The sequence below is a fragment of the Gadus chalcogrammus genome, chromosome 21, assembly GCF_026213295.1.
Source record: "Gadus chalcogrammus isolate NIFS_2021 chromosome 21, NIFS_Gcha_1.0, whole genome shotgun sequence".
Classification (NCBI taxonomy): domain Eukaryota; kingdom Metazoa; phylum Chordata; class Actinopteri; order Gadiformes; family Gadidae; genus Gadus; species Gadus chalcogrammus.
Genome location: NC_079432.1, coordinates 5,617,882 through 5,636,756, shown reverse-complemented (window position 1 = coordinate 5,636,756; position 18,875 = coordinate 5,617,882). Strand labels below are relative to the sequence as shown.

Here is an 18,875-nt window from a genome sequence, read left to right as displayed (position 1 = left end):
AAACTGCAGCTAAACAGTGCTCCCATGTGGACTAAAGTAAAATAAAATAAAAGTCGTGCCGTTTAATGGACTTCATATCCCACAAGTCCATTGGGTTTCAGTTTGTTTCCGGGTTATGAGAAGTAAACACTGGGAAAACGTGAGTTGGCCGCGGGAAAGAAAACAAGGTAACGGACCCAGAAACTGAGCAATGCAAACATCATATTTATTTTATATTGCGCTCTTAGCGCTTTATTACATTGAAAATAGACACACAGTTTTTCATATATGATCTTTTTCTTTTGGAAATTCTACACAGTAACATGACCTGAGTCTCTTGACTTTGATGTGTTCACCTAAAGTGCTGAATGCATCAAACCACAGGGCTGCCAGGTGGGGGAATACCTACCTCGCGTTTGAGTCGCTGCTAAGCGTGTGGGATCTGCGTCAAGGAGGTAATCAGCTCTTAACCCCCATCCCTAAGGCATGGACAGGGGATTAAGTCACGTACATTGAAGGGGACAAGTCGTCTTCTATTGCTGGTCTGTGAATGGCTACAGCCGTAGCCAGGCCGCTCAGCAACAAGACGACCCTCTTCCGATCGGATACGGTCTATCTCTACTTTTGAGTAAGTTGTGTTTTGATTCTTCATATTTTAACTCAAGCGCGCAATTCTTGTTTAGGATGGAGCTGGGTAAGGCGAAGCTCTTGAAGACGGGCCTCAACGCCCTCCACCAGGCCATCCACCCCGTCCATGGGATCGCATGGACGGACGGAAAGCAGGTCTGCCTCACGTCCATCTTCTACGTCAGCGGCGAGGTGAAATTCGGGGACACGAACGTCATCGGACAGTTCGAGCACGTCTTCGGGCTCTTCTGGGGCCCGCTATGCTGCAAGGGCTCCCCGGCGCTGCTCGCCGTCCAACACAAGAAGCACATCACCGTGTGGCAGCTGCAGCTCAGCGCCCAGGAGCCCAACAAGCTACTGTGCACCCAGACGTGCGAGATGAGCGAGCCCTTCCCCCTGCTCTCCCAGGGCTGCGTGTGGCACCCCAAGCAGGACATCCTGGCTGTGCTGACCAAGCGTGACGCCTCCGTGCTGTTCTCGGTGCGGGTGGACAACCGCCGGACGAAGGCGGACATCTGCGCGTCGGGGTCGGTCCACTGCGCGTGCTGGACCAAGGACGGCACGCGTCTGGTGGTGGCCATGGGCAGCGGCCTGCACTCCTTCATGTGGAACGACGTCAACAAGAGCCTGCTGCCGTGCGCCTTCTGCCCCGTGTTCGACGTGGGCGGCAACGTCTGCGCCGTGCAGCCCACGGGCGAGTCCCAGGTCGCCGTGGCGACGGAGCTGCCGCTGGACAAGCTGTGCGGCCTCAACGCCAGCATGGCGTTCGAGATGCCGGTGCGCGACGCTCCCTCCCGCCACGGCCACCCTCAGGACGCCTGCGACGGCGGCGGCGGGCTGGAGTCGTCGCGGCGGCGGTTCCTGGAGACGGCGTGCACCTCGCTGGCGTCCTCGGGCCCCGTGGACCTCACCCAGCTGCTGGCCCGCCACCGCCGCTCGGACCCCAGCCCGCTGCTGAACCTGACGCGGCGGGACGCGGCCGTGACGGCCTCGGGCCAGGACTCGTCGCACCTCATCCTGGTCACCTACGAGCGCAAGGTGACCACCAGCCGCAAGGTGACCATCCCGGGCATCCTGGTGCCGGACATCGTGGCCTTCGACCCGCGCGGCACCACGGTGGCGGTGGCGTCCAACGCCTGCAGCATGGTGCTGGTGTACTGCATCACGGCGTCGGCCGTGCCCAACGTGCAGCAGATCTCCCTGCAGACGAACGAGCGGCCCAAGGGCGCCTGGTTCCTGAGCGACAAGCTGCTGCTGCTCATGGTGGGCCGCCAGAAGAGCTCCGGGGACTCCGTCTTCCTCCCCTCTTCCTCCTCTTGCTCCTCCTCTTCCTCCAACACGGACAAGTACGTGCTGCGCCTGGTGGTCAGGGACCTCATGCAGAGCAACGGCCCCGCGCCGGACCCGGCCCAGGCCTGCGTCTCGCCCTCCTCCGCCTTGCTCCACCGCGCCCCCGACTCCCCGGGTCCCCAGCTCCCCTACGAGAGGGTGAGGCGGCACTCGGACCTCATGCCCCGGATCGAGCGCCTGGGCCAGGGGATCAAGGATCTGGTGCTGCCGGGCGGGGCGGTGGTGTGCTGCCCTGGCAGCAGCGGCAGCAGCAGCAGCAGCAGCATTAGCAGCCGGCATAAGCTGGTGGAGGAGGTGGTGTCGGCACCGCCGCTGGTGCCGAGCGGGGAGGCCAGCCCCGGGACCAGCCGGGCCAACGTCTCGGCCACCTCCAGCAGCTCCTCCATCACCGCCGACAACTTCGACATGGAGGCGCACATCGTGGGCCGCATGCACGCCAACGCCGCTCTCGCCGCCGCCGCCGCTAGCGCCACCCACACCCACACCGTCGCCCACACCCCCCCCGCCGCCGCGGGCCTGGGCCTGGCCCTGACCTTAAACCGGGACTCGAGCCGGGCAGCCAGCTCCCCGGCCCCGCGCCACGAGGCCCCCGACAAGCCGGCGCCGCCTCGGCCGGCGACGCCCACGACGCCCGCGGCGGACAGGTGTGGGTCGGCGGCGGGGCGGGAGCGAGGCCTGGAGCAGCTGGTGGAGAACATGGAGCGGCTGTTTTCGCGCTTCTCCGACGTGCAGCAGTGCGTGGTGGAAATACGGGACTACGCCCAGAACGGGAAGAGGGCCATCGCCGCCGCATCCGCCGCCGCCGCCGCCGCGTACCCCGGCGCGTACGAACCGCCGTACGTCAACGTCACGTGTCAGGTGAGAGGGAGAAGTAGGCTTGGTTATGGTTCCACGTTGATGCAACGCAACGGGGTTGCCGACCCTTTTACGTCCTCGCGGACCCTCCTTGCGTCCACCCCAAGGACCTGACGTGCGCCTCCCAAAAATGTTAACCTTGCGTCGAAGGCGACGCAGCAGCGAGGGCTGTGATTGGTCCACTCACTAAAACCCGACGCAGAACCAAAACAGGTTCACGACTGCGTCGAAGCGTCTGCGTAGTCGTTGCGTTGCGTCGTCGACGTGGAACCATAACTGAGCCTGGAGTGTAGTGTTGTTTTATTAGATGTTTGTGTGCGCAGTCGAGGTGGTAGCGTGCGTTTAGATCACTATATACACATATGGTGTCCATGTGTTTTTCGGAGTGGTGGTGGTGGTGGTGGTGGTGGTGGATATAGGATTTCCCTGCTGTTCTTATATTAGCTGCTCCAAAGACAGACAGGGTGGCTTAAACAGGCCTAATCCTCCTTCCACCGCTACTTTCTCTTCAGGGATTAGCCGGAGGAAAGTCCTCGCCTAATGGAGTTGGCGAAATGAGCGTCTGCTAGCTTTGATTAAGGTCACTCTGAAGGGAAGAGTTGAGTAGGGCAGAGCACATACCGACTTCCAAGTGAATATCTGGGGTCGGACATGCATCTGATGGAATCCTTGAGCAGGGGGGGGGCTAGGAGTTCATAGCAGGGGGCTAGGCAATCAAGTTGTTTAAATACAAAAAGGATACATGCAAAAAAATAGGGGGGCATATGTTTTAAATTAAATTTCATTCATGATTTACACTTTACAACTGCGTTATTTATCAGACGCTTATCATCCAAAATGACTTGAAGTGAATACAGATCAAAGCTGATGAACAAGGCACAGGGTTTGGGGGTTGCAGGATGGCTACAGGTCAGGCATAGGGGTGAGCAGACCCAGCACCTATTAGACAAGGGAGCCTACACGATTTAAAGCAGTTTTAGCAGACTCTTTTATCCAAAGTGACTTACAAAGGTTCACATTCACACACCGACGCCGGGTCAACCCTGCTGACCGCCAGCTCGTCGGGAGCGGTTAGGGGTCTTGCTCTGGGACGACTCAGCACTCAGCTAGAACCTGAGCGAAACCGATCCTACGCTGCCCCCTACTCGCTTCGCTACGCTACGATCTGAATCTGTGACTGCGTCTGGTCCTTTAACAGAAGCAGCTGTCGGAGAACGTTTTCACGGACGAGCGCAGGCCCGTGCTGCTGTGCGAGGGGAAGCTGCGACTGAGCGCGCTCCATGACCTCTTCAACCTCACCACGGTGGAGATGGTGTACGGTATGTCTCGTCGATGTGTGTCTTCTTCTTCTTCTTCTTCTTACTCGTTTGCGGTGAGCCTGCACTGTGTCACTCTGGATGGATGTCATCAGGGGTCCAGCGGTGCTATGATGTTATGGCAGAACATCTGGGAGGGAGAGGGGGGGGGGGGGGGGGGTGGCACAGAACCTGGGCCGGAAAGCAGGACACCAAGGGGTAGAGTGATGCTGCAGAGATATTGCACAGAACAAAACTCATTTGAATTTACCCTGATCTACTGCCGCCTCTCGTTTGTATTCTGATGGAAGCTCGGAGAATGTTGTGACCCTGGACCAAAGGTTGAGAGAGGTGTGTGTGTGTGTGTGTGTGTGTGTGTGTGTGTGTGTGTGTGTGTGTGTGTGTGTGTGTGTGTGTGTGTGTGTGTGTGTGTGTGTGTGTGTGTGTGTGTGTGTGTGTGTGTGTGTGTGTGTGTGTGTGTGTGGGGGGAGACAGAGAGAGAAAAGGAAAACACTGTTATGTGTAGCAGAGGAGCATCCCTTGAAGGTGAGGTATGAGCTGTGTCGACTAAAACCCTGATTACACGTGTGTGCGTGTGTGTGCGTGTGGCAGGTTCACGTTTACATTCGAGATCAGCTGAAAGTCTGTATACATCAACAAAGAGGTATTTTCCAACCTGGAGGAACATTAGAGCATGAGGAGTGGACTGCTTATTAGCGCAAACGTTCCAATCTTCCCGTTTGCTACGTTGGCGAGTGTGTATGCTATAATTGGAGGTGATTACAGATTAGCCGAGCCTGGATTAGATGGGACGACTGAACAGATGGGGGTTTACCTCTTGCTCTTCCCACATGGACTGTTGTTGTTTTTATAACTTGCGCTATATTCATTTCGTTTTTCCTTGGGGACTATGAAATTGTTTGTACCAAACATTTGATGTATTGTATTGTGTATTTAATTAATGTGTCATTTGTTGTTGTTCTACGGTTAGAAAATCTGCCCTGTGGGCAATCAAAGTTCTTGTCAATTAGTGCCTCACATTCACTCATTCGTACACTCATTCATACACTCACTCATTCACCCATTCATGCACCCTTTAATTCACCCATTCATGCACCCATTAATTCACCCATTCCTACACATGACTGCGGTGTCGCTCATGTAAGGCAAACCCCAACTCGCCGGGAGCAGCTTGGGTTGGGTGTCTTGCTCATGGGCCCCTCAACACTCAACCAGGAGGAACGATCGCCCGGTGTTTTAAACTAGTTCCATCAAGCTCTTCTTCTGTGGTTGCAGGACCGCTGTGGATCGTGTTGGTGGCCGACGCCAACGGCTTCATACCGCTGACCTTCAAGTCCCGGGACGAGGTCACCGTACGGAATGCCCTCAGGAAGACCCCGCTCCTGTCCCCCGGGAGCCCGGACACCCCCGGCCCAACCTCTCCGGTCCTGGCCCCGTCCCCGACGTTTCCTCCGCCCCCACCCCCGGTCCCTGGCCCCTCGTCCCCCACCCCCACCTCCACCTCCACCTCCAGCCCACGCTCCACCCCCACCCCTGCTCCCAGCCCCAGCCCAAGCCAGAGCTCCATCCCAGCGACAACGGAAGCCTCCACGTAGCAACCGCGATAACCGTTGGGACTTGCCGTCGGAAAGGACAACCGTATTCTCCGCCGTGTTTAAACTACGGGACTGAAAGACAAAACAAGCCTAACCTCATGCATGTATCATAAGAAGACCAATTTAGCGATCGTCAAAGAGAATTGGCTCTGAATGGATGCGTAGATTTCAAAACGGAGCTCTGCTGAAGGATTCACGTACTTCGTAATTTATTTTTGTACTGGTGTGCCGTGCTTTCTACAAATGTGACGTTTACTTGCGGGATGCTTTGAAACCAAAACCTACTTGAATGTCGAGGGATTACCATAACAAGCCAATCAGGCTGATATGCAGTCAGTTTGATCTTTTTATAGTTTATGATTATTTTGGCAGGAGATAATTATTTTGATGTTTTAAGGCCCATTTGCAACGTAGATTAAAAGGCAGTTTTGGTTGACATTGCTGTTCAAACGTTTGATCTTAAATGTATAAGGATTAAAGGCTTATATTACAGAAAATAAATTATTTGCACAAAATGTGCCCTCTGAATATTCTATTAATTTCCTCTGAGAAAGTAGATGTGAAGTACTTATTACCAGAAAGTATATATACCCATGCTAATGTGACCATGATCCACACGTCATATCATAGCACTAAACCTCAACCATATACTAGTTCAGTGGCACAATGTCTGTTTTTGGGTGGTTTGTGTTGACACTGAACTACTGTAATGCACCACTAGAGGGCGCTCGACTCAAGAGAAAAGGCTCATGATACAGGCATCGTTTTGTGCACAGGCGAAATGACGATGATACTCCACCAGCCAACTTTTACAATATTTTATTATGTCCATATCAACCCACTGTATTCTGATTCCATTAATAAATACTCGCAATGCATAACTTAACACTGCAAAATAAGATATACATTCTTCTATATAAATAAGTCATATATATATATATATTTAATATATTCAAGATGGCTATGTCCATGTGAAAACACAGAAACTTAAGAAATGTTTACGTGAAAACAAAATTAGATCAGTGTAATATACACTATAATATAGAGAACGTTCCGGAATGAATCTGGAAACGGTTGTGCTTCTTCTGCCCTCAGGTCAAGGTCACACACTGCTCGAGTTCTCCATCGTTTTGGACATCATGCCTTGTTTCCTGTTCGGGAGCGGGGGGGGGGACATCATTCATTATCAAATATTCATTATGACGGCTATAAATAGATAACATCAGAATCGACTAATGGTGAGCTGCTGTTCACATTGAGCAGCAAAAGATCAAAGCCCCACTTATCTGACCACAGATTGTGATGTTAATTCGCCATTACAAACCGTTTAAAAATAGACCCCTTAGTGAGAGCACAAGTGGGAGTGCCCACCCAGATGGACACACCGATCATCCTACCCAACCTGGAAGGCTGCCTATAGTGTTATTAGATTATAAAGTTGCTTTTCAAGTTGTGTTTTTAGATTTGTCCTTCTGTGTTCCCATGATAATCCAGCCGATAATAACAATTAATACAGCTGATTACATCGTACTAAGCAGTGGCTCTGACAACGTCTCACTTCCTCATTCAAGATCAACTGTCAACTATCGGTCACGCTTAGCACTCTCTGACTCAACAGAAAAAACTTGACCTGAACTGTTTGCTTTGGGACATGACCTTGGATTCCCGAAATGTTGGTCGGGATGTCACCTGATATGTAGGCTATATGGGTTTGCGGGAGATTGTTGACTTTAACGCTATCAGATATTTGATGATGCGTTGTAGATTGAATTTATTTTATTATAAAAGGTTTGAAAGGTCACATCAAGGTTGTGTTTAAGGAAACTGCCTAATGACTTATCACGAGCAAACTAGTATTAATCACCTAATGTGGCTCAGTGCACATAAATTCACTATGACGGGATGTTCATTAGGTATAAGATAATGATTGTTGTAAAAAAAATATTAATAGTAATTGAAAAATAATTAAAAAACGTCTTGGAATGTTTTGAAACCACTGAAATCAACGTTTGCGATGGAAATCATCAAAATCACCCCGACTCATTAAAACCTCCTCAGCAAACCGTAAAACGTTTAAATTGAAGATGTCGTATTAGCGGCGTATCTGTGGTGGTCGCTCACCGTAGCTCCTCCAAACTCGTCCTGTTGCGCAGGCGCACTTCTTCGCTGATGGGGTAGAAGATGAGGATGACGAGGCCCGTGATAATGAAGGCCACCGGCGCCACACCGATCAGCAGCTTCAACGTGTACGCCACCGCAGGCTTCTGTTTGCACGAGCTCGTGTCGTACTCGGCGAACCTGTAGTCACAGACACACACACACACACACACACACACATTAGAACCGTGTTTAATCTCAAGGAGCGGAGGTAAGACGTTAGCATGACAATCATCCCCAATTTCTATTGCGTTTAACTGCGTTATTCTTAAATCTGATGTTTGTTTCGCTTCATACTTGTTTAGACGAATCATGTGACTGAAGGTAAGGGAAAGCAAAATTGTCTATTAGCGGTGAACACAAACTCGTCAAGCACTAGAAAAAACTGTTAAAAGTGTTTAATGGGTTTAAACGATCACTGTATAGACTGGTCAATCTAGAAACACACTTGTTTCCTGTAACACAACAGGAAATAATGTGTTACTCCGCCCATTTCAGATTCTGGTTTCCAGCCAAGGCGCTGAGCTATCTATCCCCAGAAGTTCTGCTAGAACAAAGTAAGACAGCTGGATCCGAGATTGCTTTGACCTAAAAACAATTCTCGACACAGGTATCATTTTTTTTCTTGTTGCTCGCCTTATGAGTCATTATACATTATAATTGTAAGTCGCTTTGGATTAAAGCGTTTGCTAAATGCCCTAAATGCCAATGTAATTGTTATGATCATGCAGAGTCCATCTCGCTCTAACACGCGCTGATTGGCTCGTTCAATACTACTGGCAAACCTTGGAACCAATCACGCAACGGGCAACAAACCCCTGCGCAACGGTCGCATTTATTTTTAAGTAGGCAGGGATTCAGGGGCCTAGAAACAGGCAGGTTACGTGCAAAAGGGAAGGCGCAAGACGTGTATGGTTGTTGACGTAAAAAGAAATAAAGACACCTGACACCACCAACCAATTATTCATGAGCCCCGCCCCTTCTCCCATGAGTGGTAGTGCATCATCGTTGATGTGGGGGGGCGGGGGGGGGCTAATGCATGTGGTATGCGTGCCTGCCGCGCCTGAGTGTTTGTGTGTCTTTGAACGCAACATGCAACACGGGGGAACGTGTACACGCCTCCATATGGTTACGGTGCAAGACCGTGATTGGCTATCAGCGATGGGCGTGAGCGAAGGGGCGTGGCGCCGACTTACTGCAGGCAGAGCGTGGACACGCCCAGGGAGATGCCCGAGGCGAACTTGGTGAAGAAGACGTAGAAGGAGTAGAAGATGGCCTCGTGGCCCTTGGAGGTGGGGTTGGCCAGGCGGAAGTTGTCCACCACGTCGGGCAGCATGGACCTGAACACAAACACACACACGGGGAGGTCAACAGAGGTGTGACGCTAGGGCTCAAAGTCCAAACCCTCTTCTTCGTCCATATTCGTCTTTGTTCCCTCCTCTTCTGTGTCAAAGAGCTCCCCCTAGAGCAGTTTTAAAGGGGCAGGATAGTGTGTTGGCTCGGGTTAGATCCTCAATAGTCCGTCCTGGGGCAAGACAGTCAAATCACTCGCTAATGTAATCCTCCACCGCCTCCCAAGACAGGGGAGAACCTCAGAAGCTCTACTTAAGCTGCTTTTTATTGAATCAATTTGAGCAGCTGCGTCTTTCCAAAGTGTCTCGCAGTCAATTCAAACACAGATCATGAAGACGCAGGTGGGTAGCCAGGGCGTCTTGCTCTTGGATGCCTTACGGGTGGGCTGAGGACGTGGGGGAATCCGAACCAGTACCTTTTCCTGACCCGCTGCTCTCACAGGCTCTGAAACCGCCGCACTAACAGCAACACAATTAGGTGAGGAGCAGTGGGCGGTGCCAGACGCCACAAACGGTTGGATAAACAATCTGCCCTCCCAAAATAAACATGTCCGCCCAGAGAGGGGACGGGGGGGGGGGGGGGGGAGGGGGGGGGGAACCCCTGTAATTTGCTTTGCGAGGGAGGGGCCAGGGGAGGAGAGGAGATGAGTGAAGCGATCCCCCTGGAAACGATTAGCGTGGGTGTGTGTGGGGACGAGGATGTTGGGGTTTCGTCGGATGCAGTCGGATCAGCGAAGGGGACCCCCATGGGGGTGGGGAACACTGGTCCAGGGCCAGGGTAAACAACGACAACAACAACAATGACGGCCCATTCATTCATAAAGAACTGCAGCACACACATCACTGGTGTTGTGATGGCTGGTGCGCCTCTGTGTGTTTTGGGAGAAAGGCAGCTTGCATGAAACCACTAATGGTGGGTTGGCATGTTGGCAGACGCTGTGGTTCATAAGCTGCTGTTATATTATCAAAGGACGCTAATGCTTAACTACCGCTGGACAGAACCGACCGGAGCCCAAGTCCTGTTACCCAAACAAAAAACACTGGGCAGGCGGGATGCCAAAGTCAGATGAATGTCAAAGGCCTACTTTTAGCTGTAAGAGGCTTAATAGCTTTCAGGTTGTTTCATGTTTTGAAGCTGGATTTGTGGCCAGAAGTGTAAATAGTCTGACTTATTCACTACTATTCTGATATTATACCTATTTTATAATTTTTTCTCTTATTTACTAATTTATGTTCTAATGATTTTTGGCTTATTATGGCCTTAGGTTAATCAAAATGGTTTCTAAAATGTAAATTTGTTAAACAGCCATTACAAACCTTTGGAACAAATTATGTACTTAAAAATCCGATTCATCCAGCTTCAAACCACTTCAATTCGTTGCAGGTTCACATTAGAAGTTAGCGTAGCCATAAATCTTATCGTAGCTTGATGCGAATAAAGTTGATTTGTTTTGAAGGGCTCACCATGGCAACAGCAGGGACGCCGCTACGCTCAGCCCGGAGGCGACGGCCACCACGTAGGCTACGGCCACGTAGGGGATGAACACCAGCATCAGGGTGAACGGCATGATCCACTGGAAGGTCAGAAGACAGATAAATACACAGGTTGCAAGAAGGACACATATCTGAGATCATGCATAGGTATCATGCATAAAGAAGGGAATGTGTCTCGGTGGGACCTAACATTACAAAATAATCCCAAAAAGTTAAATGAAAGCTGTTTTGGATAAATCATCTGATAAATTAATAAATGACTGGGTTTTATCTCCCTCACTGCTTCTCAGATGAATATCAGATGAAAGCATCAATAACTAAATAGCATAAAATCATCTGTATTATTCCTCAGTAAATAGCCAGCTCCTTAGCGCTACCATGCATAATACTTGTTTTCTATTTTCTAACAATTAAATTTGCACAAATCTGTTTAACTTCTTATAGAGCCATTTCGTCCATTCGTGACGGCACCCATTGAACTCCTGACCGTCCCTGGAAGGAGGGATCCCTAAATCTGAGTTCCATAATCAAGCGAGTCTCTCTTTGCTTTTTCGGGGGCTACGGTAACAAGGGGGGACTGCCTTTGAGGCTCTAACTATGTTTAAGGGCTACGCACATAAAATGGGAATATTATAAGTCATCCGGAGAACGGGAGGCTGGCCGGCCACTCACCGAGATGCCACAGAAGGCGGCCGTCTTCTTGCCGAACCTCTGCAGGAACCACTGCCACATGGGGATGCTCACCACGGCCGAGACCTAGCGAGCCAATCAGAGAGGGGCGTGTGATGAACACAGAACACGGCGTCACGGTGGGGTTTCTGTGCTTATGTGTATGTGGTCACACAATACAGAGATACGCACGCACAGACAGCCACATGAACACCGACACCCACCTGCACACAGACGCGTCGCGCACACCCAATAATCGACAAGCAGCAACACTATAATGTGTCACACATCATGTCACAGCAACCTTGATAATCCTCTGTGGGCAGACATTCACAATCCTTAGTAAAGACGAAGGATGTTTCTCTGTAATGTAGCTATGCATCCCCCTTCCATCAAACCCAGTCTCCTTAACTTGTGTGTGTCACGAAGTGTCTGGTTCATTTCGGGCCAGTCCATTGTTATGCATAGCCATTGCACCATTTTGTGATTAGTCAAAATAACTCGGAGCTCTGGACAAAGAGATCCGGTGAGTGAAAATGTTGCTAACCGAAAGCCCAGTTGTGTCGGCTGGAGCTTTTAAACCATTGTGTTTCGTGAGAGTCTCCTGGAAGGCTGAGGGAGTGGGGCAGGAGAAGGCCTACTCACCAGGATGGTCAGCACAATGTTCTGGAAGTGGTCCTTCAGGTCAACCGCGTACGTGCAGAACAGGACAAAGTTGCTTTGCACCAGCTGGGAGAAAATAAAGCACATGCCGGACATCGGAACCGTTATTCGGATATTCTGGGCCCCTATACTGTCTGAGTCAGCTGCTGTCACTAGCTGTTTGGCTGTTTTCTGCAGAAGTGCAGAAAAATCCCCCCCCCCCCCCCCCCCCCCTCACCACCACCAACACCACCACCACGACATCCTCCATCACCACCACCACCAACACTTGACAACTGACACCAGTAATCAGACAATATATGTGCCGCAATATATGGCAATGCATAGCGAGTTTCAAATAACAATGTCACAAAGAGACCAGAGCTGTCATAGCTGAACTTCCAGTGCATTCTCTTCACCAAACAAACACACAAATAGCAAAGCGCTAGAATCACCATTCAGCAGTGCGTTATTTATTTATTTTCTTTGTAAAGGAAGCTCTTAGCTATAGGAGGTTTGAGTGTTCCATCATCTCCTCTGCCTGATTCAATCAACATCGAGCGCCAGCACCACCTTTTACATCCAACGATGAGCAATCAGGCACCGGTGTCTCTATCTGTGTGTGTGTGTGTGTGTGTGTGTGTGTGTGTGTGCGTGTGTGTGCGCGTGTGTGTAAGAGACAGTGTAGCAAAGGAAGTCAATCATAACGACTGCGCCGTCCATTCACCTGGATGGCCACGGTGATGAAGAGGAAGGCGGCGGTCAGGGTGAGGTAGGGCCCGTGCTTCATCACCAGGATGAAGCCCTTGTGGAAGGGGAGCTGCTCCTCCACTGGGGTGGGGTACGGATCTGTGGAGCGGGTCACATGACGGAAGGAGGAGAGGGTGTCAGGTATCGCACGCTACTGAGAGGGTAAGAGGTCTTCCATGCGTACGGGGGGCCTGCGTTGCATGGCAGGCGCCTTCCTTTGCAGTGGACACCTGACTGCAGGTGTCCACTGCTCTGTTAGATATTCTCGTTGAATGTAAAGAGAGAAAACAGTTGAATGTTTTGAAGTTGACGTGCACTAGAATGGGCTCAGAAAGTAAAGGAAGGTAAAGATCACACTGCCTACAACGCAACCATTGTCTTGACTCAGATTTACTAAGTCTTTTGACGTCAAAGAGTATACTAAATGGCACCTGGACGTCACGGAAATATCTCTACTAAAGGTCTCAACTGCGAAAAAGGGAGGGAAGGAAACCTGAATGACGGCTCACGAAAAAAATAAAATAAGGGAAAATAACAAAAAACGGAATAGTCTAGACTCTCCAGTGATGAGGCGATAAGGGGTGTGGGGGTTGGATCCCTGGAGGAGGAAAGCTGTTCAATAGCGTGGCAAGACGAATGGGGTGCCCGTTTAATTATTGGTTTTCATTAGTCTCTCTCTCTCTCTCTCTCTCTCTCTCTCTCTCTCTCTCTCTCTCTCTCTCTCTCTCTCTCTCTCTCTCTCTCTCTCTCTCTCTCTCTCTCTCTCTCTCTCGCTCTCTCTCTTTCCACAAATTGGTAAGAGACCAGCAAAAGCAGGATATTACTCTAATTTTCTCTAAATTAAGTTCTTATTTCAGTACCTGTGTTAAGATAGCATAGATAACTATGTTGAAGATCATATAACACGTAAATAAAATAAAATATATATTTGGGGTTCACTGCTAACTATAATAAGAAGATTCACCGAATGTCTGTCAGGTATGTTTGTACCTATGTCTGTCTTTATTTCCCAACAACCGTTAGACTTCATACTTAGCGGGTGTATTGCTGAGGACCAAGGGAAGTGCAGTGTCGAATGTGAAGTTGTTTGAATAAGCGAAGAAGGAGCTGCCAGGAGCAATACGGGAGGCCACGCAATCTACCCATTCGGAACACGCATGTTTTGAACGTTCTTAATGGGCACTGCACTAGCTAGCTTAAATTGAGGTTGAATAATTCAATATAATTATAAGACTTTGTATTGGAATTGGAATTTGATGTGGAATTGGGTGTGGAATTTTAATTGGAATTTGAGTGAGAATTGATTGATTGATTACTACCACCCACGCAGGCACTCACCGTCTCTCTCCCTGACTCCCAGGAACATCACCACCGTGCACACCAGGAACACCGCCGCCACCACGCCGGCCGCGATCATATACACCTCCTTCTGCATGGGGGGAGAGGGGAGAGGGGAGAGGGGGGAGAGGGGAGCAGAGCAGAGCCGGAGTCGTTAGAGGAGAGGAAGACACAAAGCCTGAGCGTATCCCTCTCCGAGCCCACGTCCTCCTCCTCCTCCTCCTCCTCCTCCTCCTCCTCCTCCTCCTCCTCCTCCTCCTCCTCCTCCTCCCGTGTGCTGACACAGCCTTTAATCCAGGCCTCGGCTCAATCTTTAATTCATAAAGTTCTCAATGGCATCAAAAATTGACGCTGCCAACCAACACTCGCTGACTTTCCCTAACATCCTAAATGGGAAAATCTAACGCAGGGCGACACGTGAATTCCTATTTCGACAATAACAACTGATATCCGGACCTCATGAATACTTCATTGGTGAGAGCGAAACCCGAAGTTGACGTCGTCAGATTCCGACATCCCGTCAAAGCGGTTTTCCTTCGGTTGTTTTGCATCCAGACCAGCGTTAACAATATTAAAGTCAGTCTGTGTTTACCGTGAGAATCAAGTACCAACAGGAGGGGGGGAAAAAAACAAAAAACAACCTCAAGTCGGTTTGGTGTCCGAAAATACGAGCTGAAACCCCAACAGGAACTGCTCTGCTCTAAACAACCTCGTCTTGTTTGCTATTTTTCCACGCGAGGCGGGCAGTGGTGGCGCGTCCTTATTATTTATTCACTTTACACACACCCTTTTTTTCCGAAGGCTGCGAGTTTGTGTACACACAAACGCACACACACCCAAACACACAAACACAAACACACACGCACTGTGGGCCACCCTCTCCCCCTCTGTGACCACGGAAGAATTCAGACGGTGGCTGTATGCCGTGGTGAGTGCGTGTCAGCCCAATCTAGGGGTTCACCCAGAATGCATTGTGGGGAGGAGGAGGAGGAGGAGGCCACCATTTGAGCCGTGCATATCTGTGGCCTGAAGTGATTCCTTTGGCATCTGTTTGGCCCGTTTCATCTCTGCACGGCCCCGGGCCCCCAGGGGCCTACGGAGATCAATAGAGGGGAGCCGCCTCGATCGGTGTCGAGTCGACCGAGGCTGGTGTGTGTGGGCTCAGAAAGAAACAGCAACCGCCTGGGAGAAACCATCGCCCTTTTTCAATCCCCCCCGTATTGAATTACGACCCGTTGCTGTAGATCTGGCGGCCCGGGCGTCTTTAGTCGTAAGGACGGGCTCGTTAACCACGCAGACAGGGGGGGGGGGGGGTTCTTTGTCTGAGGTGCCTGCTCCCTGGCTTTGCTCCAGGGCTGAGATATAAATAGCATTTAATGGCTAGCATATTGTGGAGGTCTCCCCCCCCCCACCCCACCGAACCCCTCCCCCGATGCAAGGGGAAGCAGAGTGACAGGGATGATGTATGGGAGGAACCCCGACTTTGTGGGTTTTCGCGGGGTTCACATCCCAAACCCAAACAACGCCTGACTTTCAAAACTACAGACGTCGGCTACTCCCTCCCTCCGCCGTCGGTTCCTCTCTCTCTCTCTCTCTCTCTCTCTCTCTCTCTCTCTCTCTCCCTCTCTCTCTCTCTCTCTCTCTCTCTCTCTCTCTCTCTCGACTTCTCCCTCCCTCCCTCCCCCCCCCCCCCCCCGAACCAGACCGGGGAACCCGCCATCGATCGTTGCTGTTGTTCTTGTTATTGATGTGAGCGATGCTTACCGAATGTGACAGGAAGTCCTGGGAGTGCACCTCGCTCTTGACGATCTCGGCCCCGCTGCCGTTGCCGAGGTAACCGGTGGAGCTGTTACCGTGGTCCTGGCAGTGCTTCCTCATGTGGGCGCTGGCCACGATCTGACCCTGGATGGCCGCGCCCACCAGCGTGCCCAGGATCTCTAGGGTCATGCCTGATGCATCATGGGAGAAAAAAAGCATATAATTGAACTGATGGTTGACTGGATAAAGCACGGCCCATTTTGGGGAATGGTCGTCCTGCTCCTTCTTGAAATAAAATACTAAATTAAAGTACTACATAAAAAAATGTAATTCTGAATTGCTTCATCTGAGCTTTTCTTTTTTCATCGTGAATTTAGACATCTGGCTTTTTATTTTTTCATTCTGAATTTATACATCGGAGCTTTTCCCGCTCCATGCTTGACGTCGACCGACGCTCAAACGCTATTGGCTGAGAGACGTACGGTATGCGGTGGCCGAGTCGCGCTCCTTCTGGTCCGTGCTCAGGAACATGGTCAGGGCGGAGTACGGGACGTGGAAGCACTGCAGGGGCAACAACAAGACAACAAGGTCAGGGTCAACAAGACAACAAGGTCAGGGTCAACCAGACAACCAACAACAAGCAAAGAAACAGTTTGCTTTGGTGCTGCTAAAATAAAACTCAAGGCCGGGTCGAGACACAAAAGAAGAGCCCTGCGCTATGATTCATGGCGCCGCATGTGTTAAATTTAACCTAGGACATTTGATTGACAGGGTGAGATCCCACACCCATGAACGCCGTAACCTCTGGATCTCAACCTTTGGGAACGGCTTTGCGGATGGAGCATCTTTTGCACTGCTTCAAAGTCAACCTCCGACACCACGCCCATGTTAAACGTTACACATGTATCCCCCATATATATATATATATATATATATATGGGTACTGTACGTGCATATATCATTGTTGTTGTGCTTAACTTTCCAACCTCAGCGCCTCTGTTTACCGCCACAGCAGCACCACCACCACCTATTGCAGAGAATAAGCTAAGTAACCTCAGCCTTTCCTTCACTTTGTAATTTACACAAGGAGCGCAGTCAGCATTGTGGCCACCCGGCCGCCCGGAGCGGCAAACCGAAATAAACGCGCCCAGAGAAGACCGCCGTTGGTTCCTCTCTCTCTCTCTCTCTCTCTCTCTCTCTCTCTCTCTCTCTCTCTCTCTCTCTCTCTCTCTCTCTCTCTCTCTCTCTCTCTCTGCGGTTCGGCTTGTCATTCGCGGGGCCCAATGTTGAAATCCACTGGTGGTAGAAATGGAATAAACACAGGAGCAGTCTGGGTAATCAACAAATCAACAGTGTGATGTTGGGGGGGACAAACAGGGAAAGCAATCAGTGGGAAGGAAATTGAGGATAAGATGGCTCAGTGATGGCCCTGCAGGTGGGAGATATTGTGAGTGTTTTAGCTGCATTATCTCTCTCTATATCTTTCACTGTCTATCACTCAGTCTCTGTCTCTCAGTCTCACGTTCTCGCTCTCTCTATCTTGCTCAGCATATCTTTCCCTCTCTTTTGTTCTGATAAAATCTATACTCGCTCAGAAAATGGTGCGTCAGCCGATGTTGCTATTTTGTTTGGCAGGCTCTGTGTGAACAAAATCAATCTGGCTAAATACTGTTTTAAAATATGTCGTACAGCTCTAAATAATTCAAGGAAATTGGTCACAGTGAAACAATAGCATTTTATGAAAGGGTGCTTCCATCTCACCATGACAACATGAATTCCTTTTGTAATATGAAGACCCAGGAAAACTGTCAAAATCGAAGATATAGGCCTAGGCATGTCTCTCTCTCTCTCTCTCTCTCTCTCTCTCTCTCTCTCTCTCTCTCTCTCTCTCTCTCTCTCTCTCTCTCTCTTTCTTACATGGACACACACATACATGTACACACGCATACACACACATGCACACACATACACACACACACACACACACACACACACACACACACACACACACACACACACACACACACACACACACACACACACACACACACGCATCAACAGGAACAATGTAGGGCCCAGCTAAAAGTGGGAACCGGCATTTAGCGCGAGGTCCCTGGCAGCGGCTGACCGTATACTTATCAAGAAGTTAAGAGTGACACGCCACTATGGCCGCAGCACTGTGTGCGTGCACGTACACACGCACACCCACTGCACGCATCAAGCTAAAAGGGTTAGCCTGTAGCCTGGCGGTGGGCCTCACAAAATGAGCCCAAAGAGAGCAAATAATGAACGGTCTCAACGGCGGAAATGGAGGGAAACCTAAATGGAGGAGGGCGGGAAACAAAAAAGGGAAATTAATGAAAAAAAAGCGAGTCTAGACTTTCCCTGCTGCAGTAATGAGGGGTGTGGAGGTTAGATCCATGGAGGAAGCGGGCTGTTCGATGGAAAGATGAATGGGGTGTCCATTTAATTATTGGTGTTCAAAGGGGGGTTTTGTTTCCATTTGTCTCTCTCTCTCTCTCTCTCTCTCTCTCTCTCTCTCTCTCTCTCTCTCTCTCTCTCTCTCTCTCTCTCTCTCTCTCTCTCTCTCTCTCTCACCACACCAACCATTCAATATACAGACTTCATGTTGATTCTTATGTTATTCTTATCTCATTTCTAATCTTACGTTATGCTTTAATTATGCATGGACTCCTGAGACAGGTCGTAAAACTCTAAGTGACACCAATTTTTAACGTTTATTGATTCCGATGGAAATTGCTGCTATGAACATTGTTTTATTGCGATGTAATAAATGTAAGGGAAAGAAATACAGAACTCAAAAGTATGGTAAGCGATACCATGTAATAAGTCAATAATAATATTATTTATTACTATTTATTTTATTTTGTTAAGGATCCACTATTGTACAGAATTGCTTGTCTTACAATCTTACGATACATTGGGCTATTTTCTTAAAAAAATAACAGACTTGACCAGTGCTTTTATTTTGA

The 18,875-nt window shown here is 49.9% G+C and overlaps 2 protein-coding genes across 2 annotated transcripts in view; one reads left to right on the top strand and one right to left on the bottom strand.

Annotated features, from left to right (window-relative positions):
* The first annotated feature begins 100 nt into the window (after positions 1-100).
* wdcp (WD repeat and coiled coil containing) lies at positions 101-6,609 on the top strand. The gene is made up of 5 exons (XM_056581774.1): positions 101-167; positions 364-434; positions 663-2,814; positions 4,010-4,130; positions 5,403-6,609. Exons 3-5 carry the CDS (start codon positions 664-666, stop codon positions 5,720-5,722), a joined length of 2,592 nt encoding a protein of 863 aa, XP_056437749.1. The 5' UTR covers positions 101-167; positions 364-434; position 663; the 3' UTR covers positions 5,723-6,609.
* mfsd2b (MFSD2 lysolipid transporter B, sphingolipid) overlaps positions 6,399-18,875 on the bottom strand; it is a 19,698-nt gene continuing 7,221 nt past the window's right edge. Inside the window, exons 4-13 of the mRNA XM_056581775.1 lie at positions 16,365-16,443; positions 15,889-16,073; positions 14,125-14,215; positions 12,764-12,885; positions 12,040-12,123; positions 11,398-11,481; positions 10,696-10,805; positions 9,076-9,219; positions 7,844-8,020; positions 6,399-6,873 (exon numbers count right to left, since the gene is read on the bottom strand). Of these exons, the coding sequence (XP_056437750.1) occupies positions 6,825-6,873; positions 7,844-8,020; positions 9,076-9,219; positions 10,696-10,805; positions 11,398-11,481; positions 12,040-12,123; positions 12,764-12,885; positions 14,125-14,215; positions 15,889-16,073; positions 16,365-16,443 (1,125 nt within the window). The 3' untranslated portion in view covers positions 6,399-6,824. The remainder of the gene's footprint in view (positions 6,874-7,843; positions 8,021-9,075; positions 9,220-10,695; positions 10,806-11,397; positions 11,482-12,039; positions 12,124-12,763; positions 12,886-14,124; positions 14,216-15,888; positions 16,074-16,364; positions 16,444-18,875) is intronic.

What these genes read in the sequence shown, in the direction of transcription:
- wdcp (XM_056581774.1), top strand. Translation starts at nt 664, where the DNA reads ATGGAGCTGGGTAAGGCGAAGCTCTTGAAGACGGGCCTCAACGCCCTC. An exon ending in ACGTCAACGTCACGTGTCAG is followed by an intron (nt 2,815 to 4,009) that starts GTGAGAGGGAGA and finishes GTCCTTTAACAG; the next exon opens with AAGCAGCTGTCGGAGAACGT. An exon ending in CACGGTGGAGATGGTGTACG is followed by an intron (nt 4,131 to 5,402) that starts GTATGTCTCGTC and finishes CTGTGGTTGCAG; the next exon opens with GACCGCTGTGGATCGTGTTG.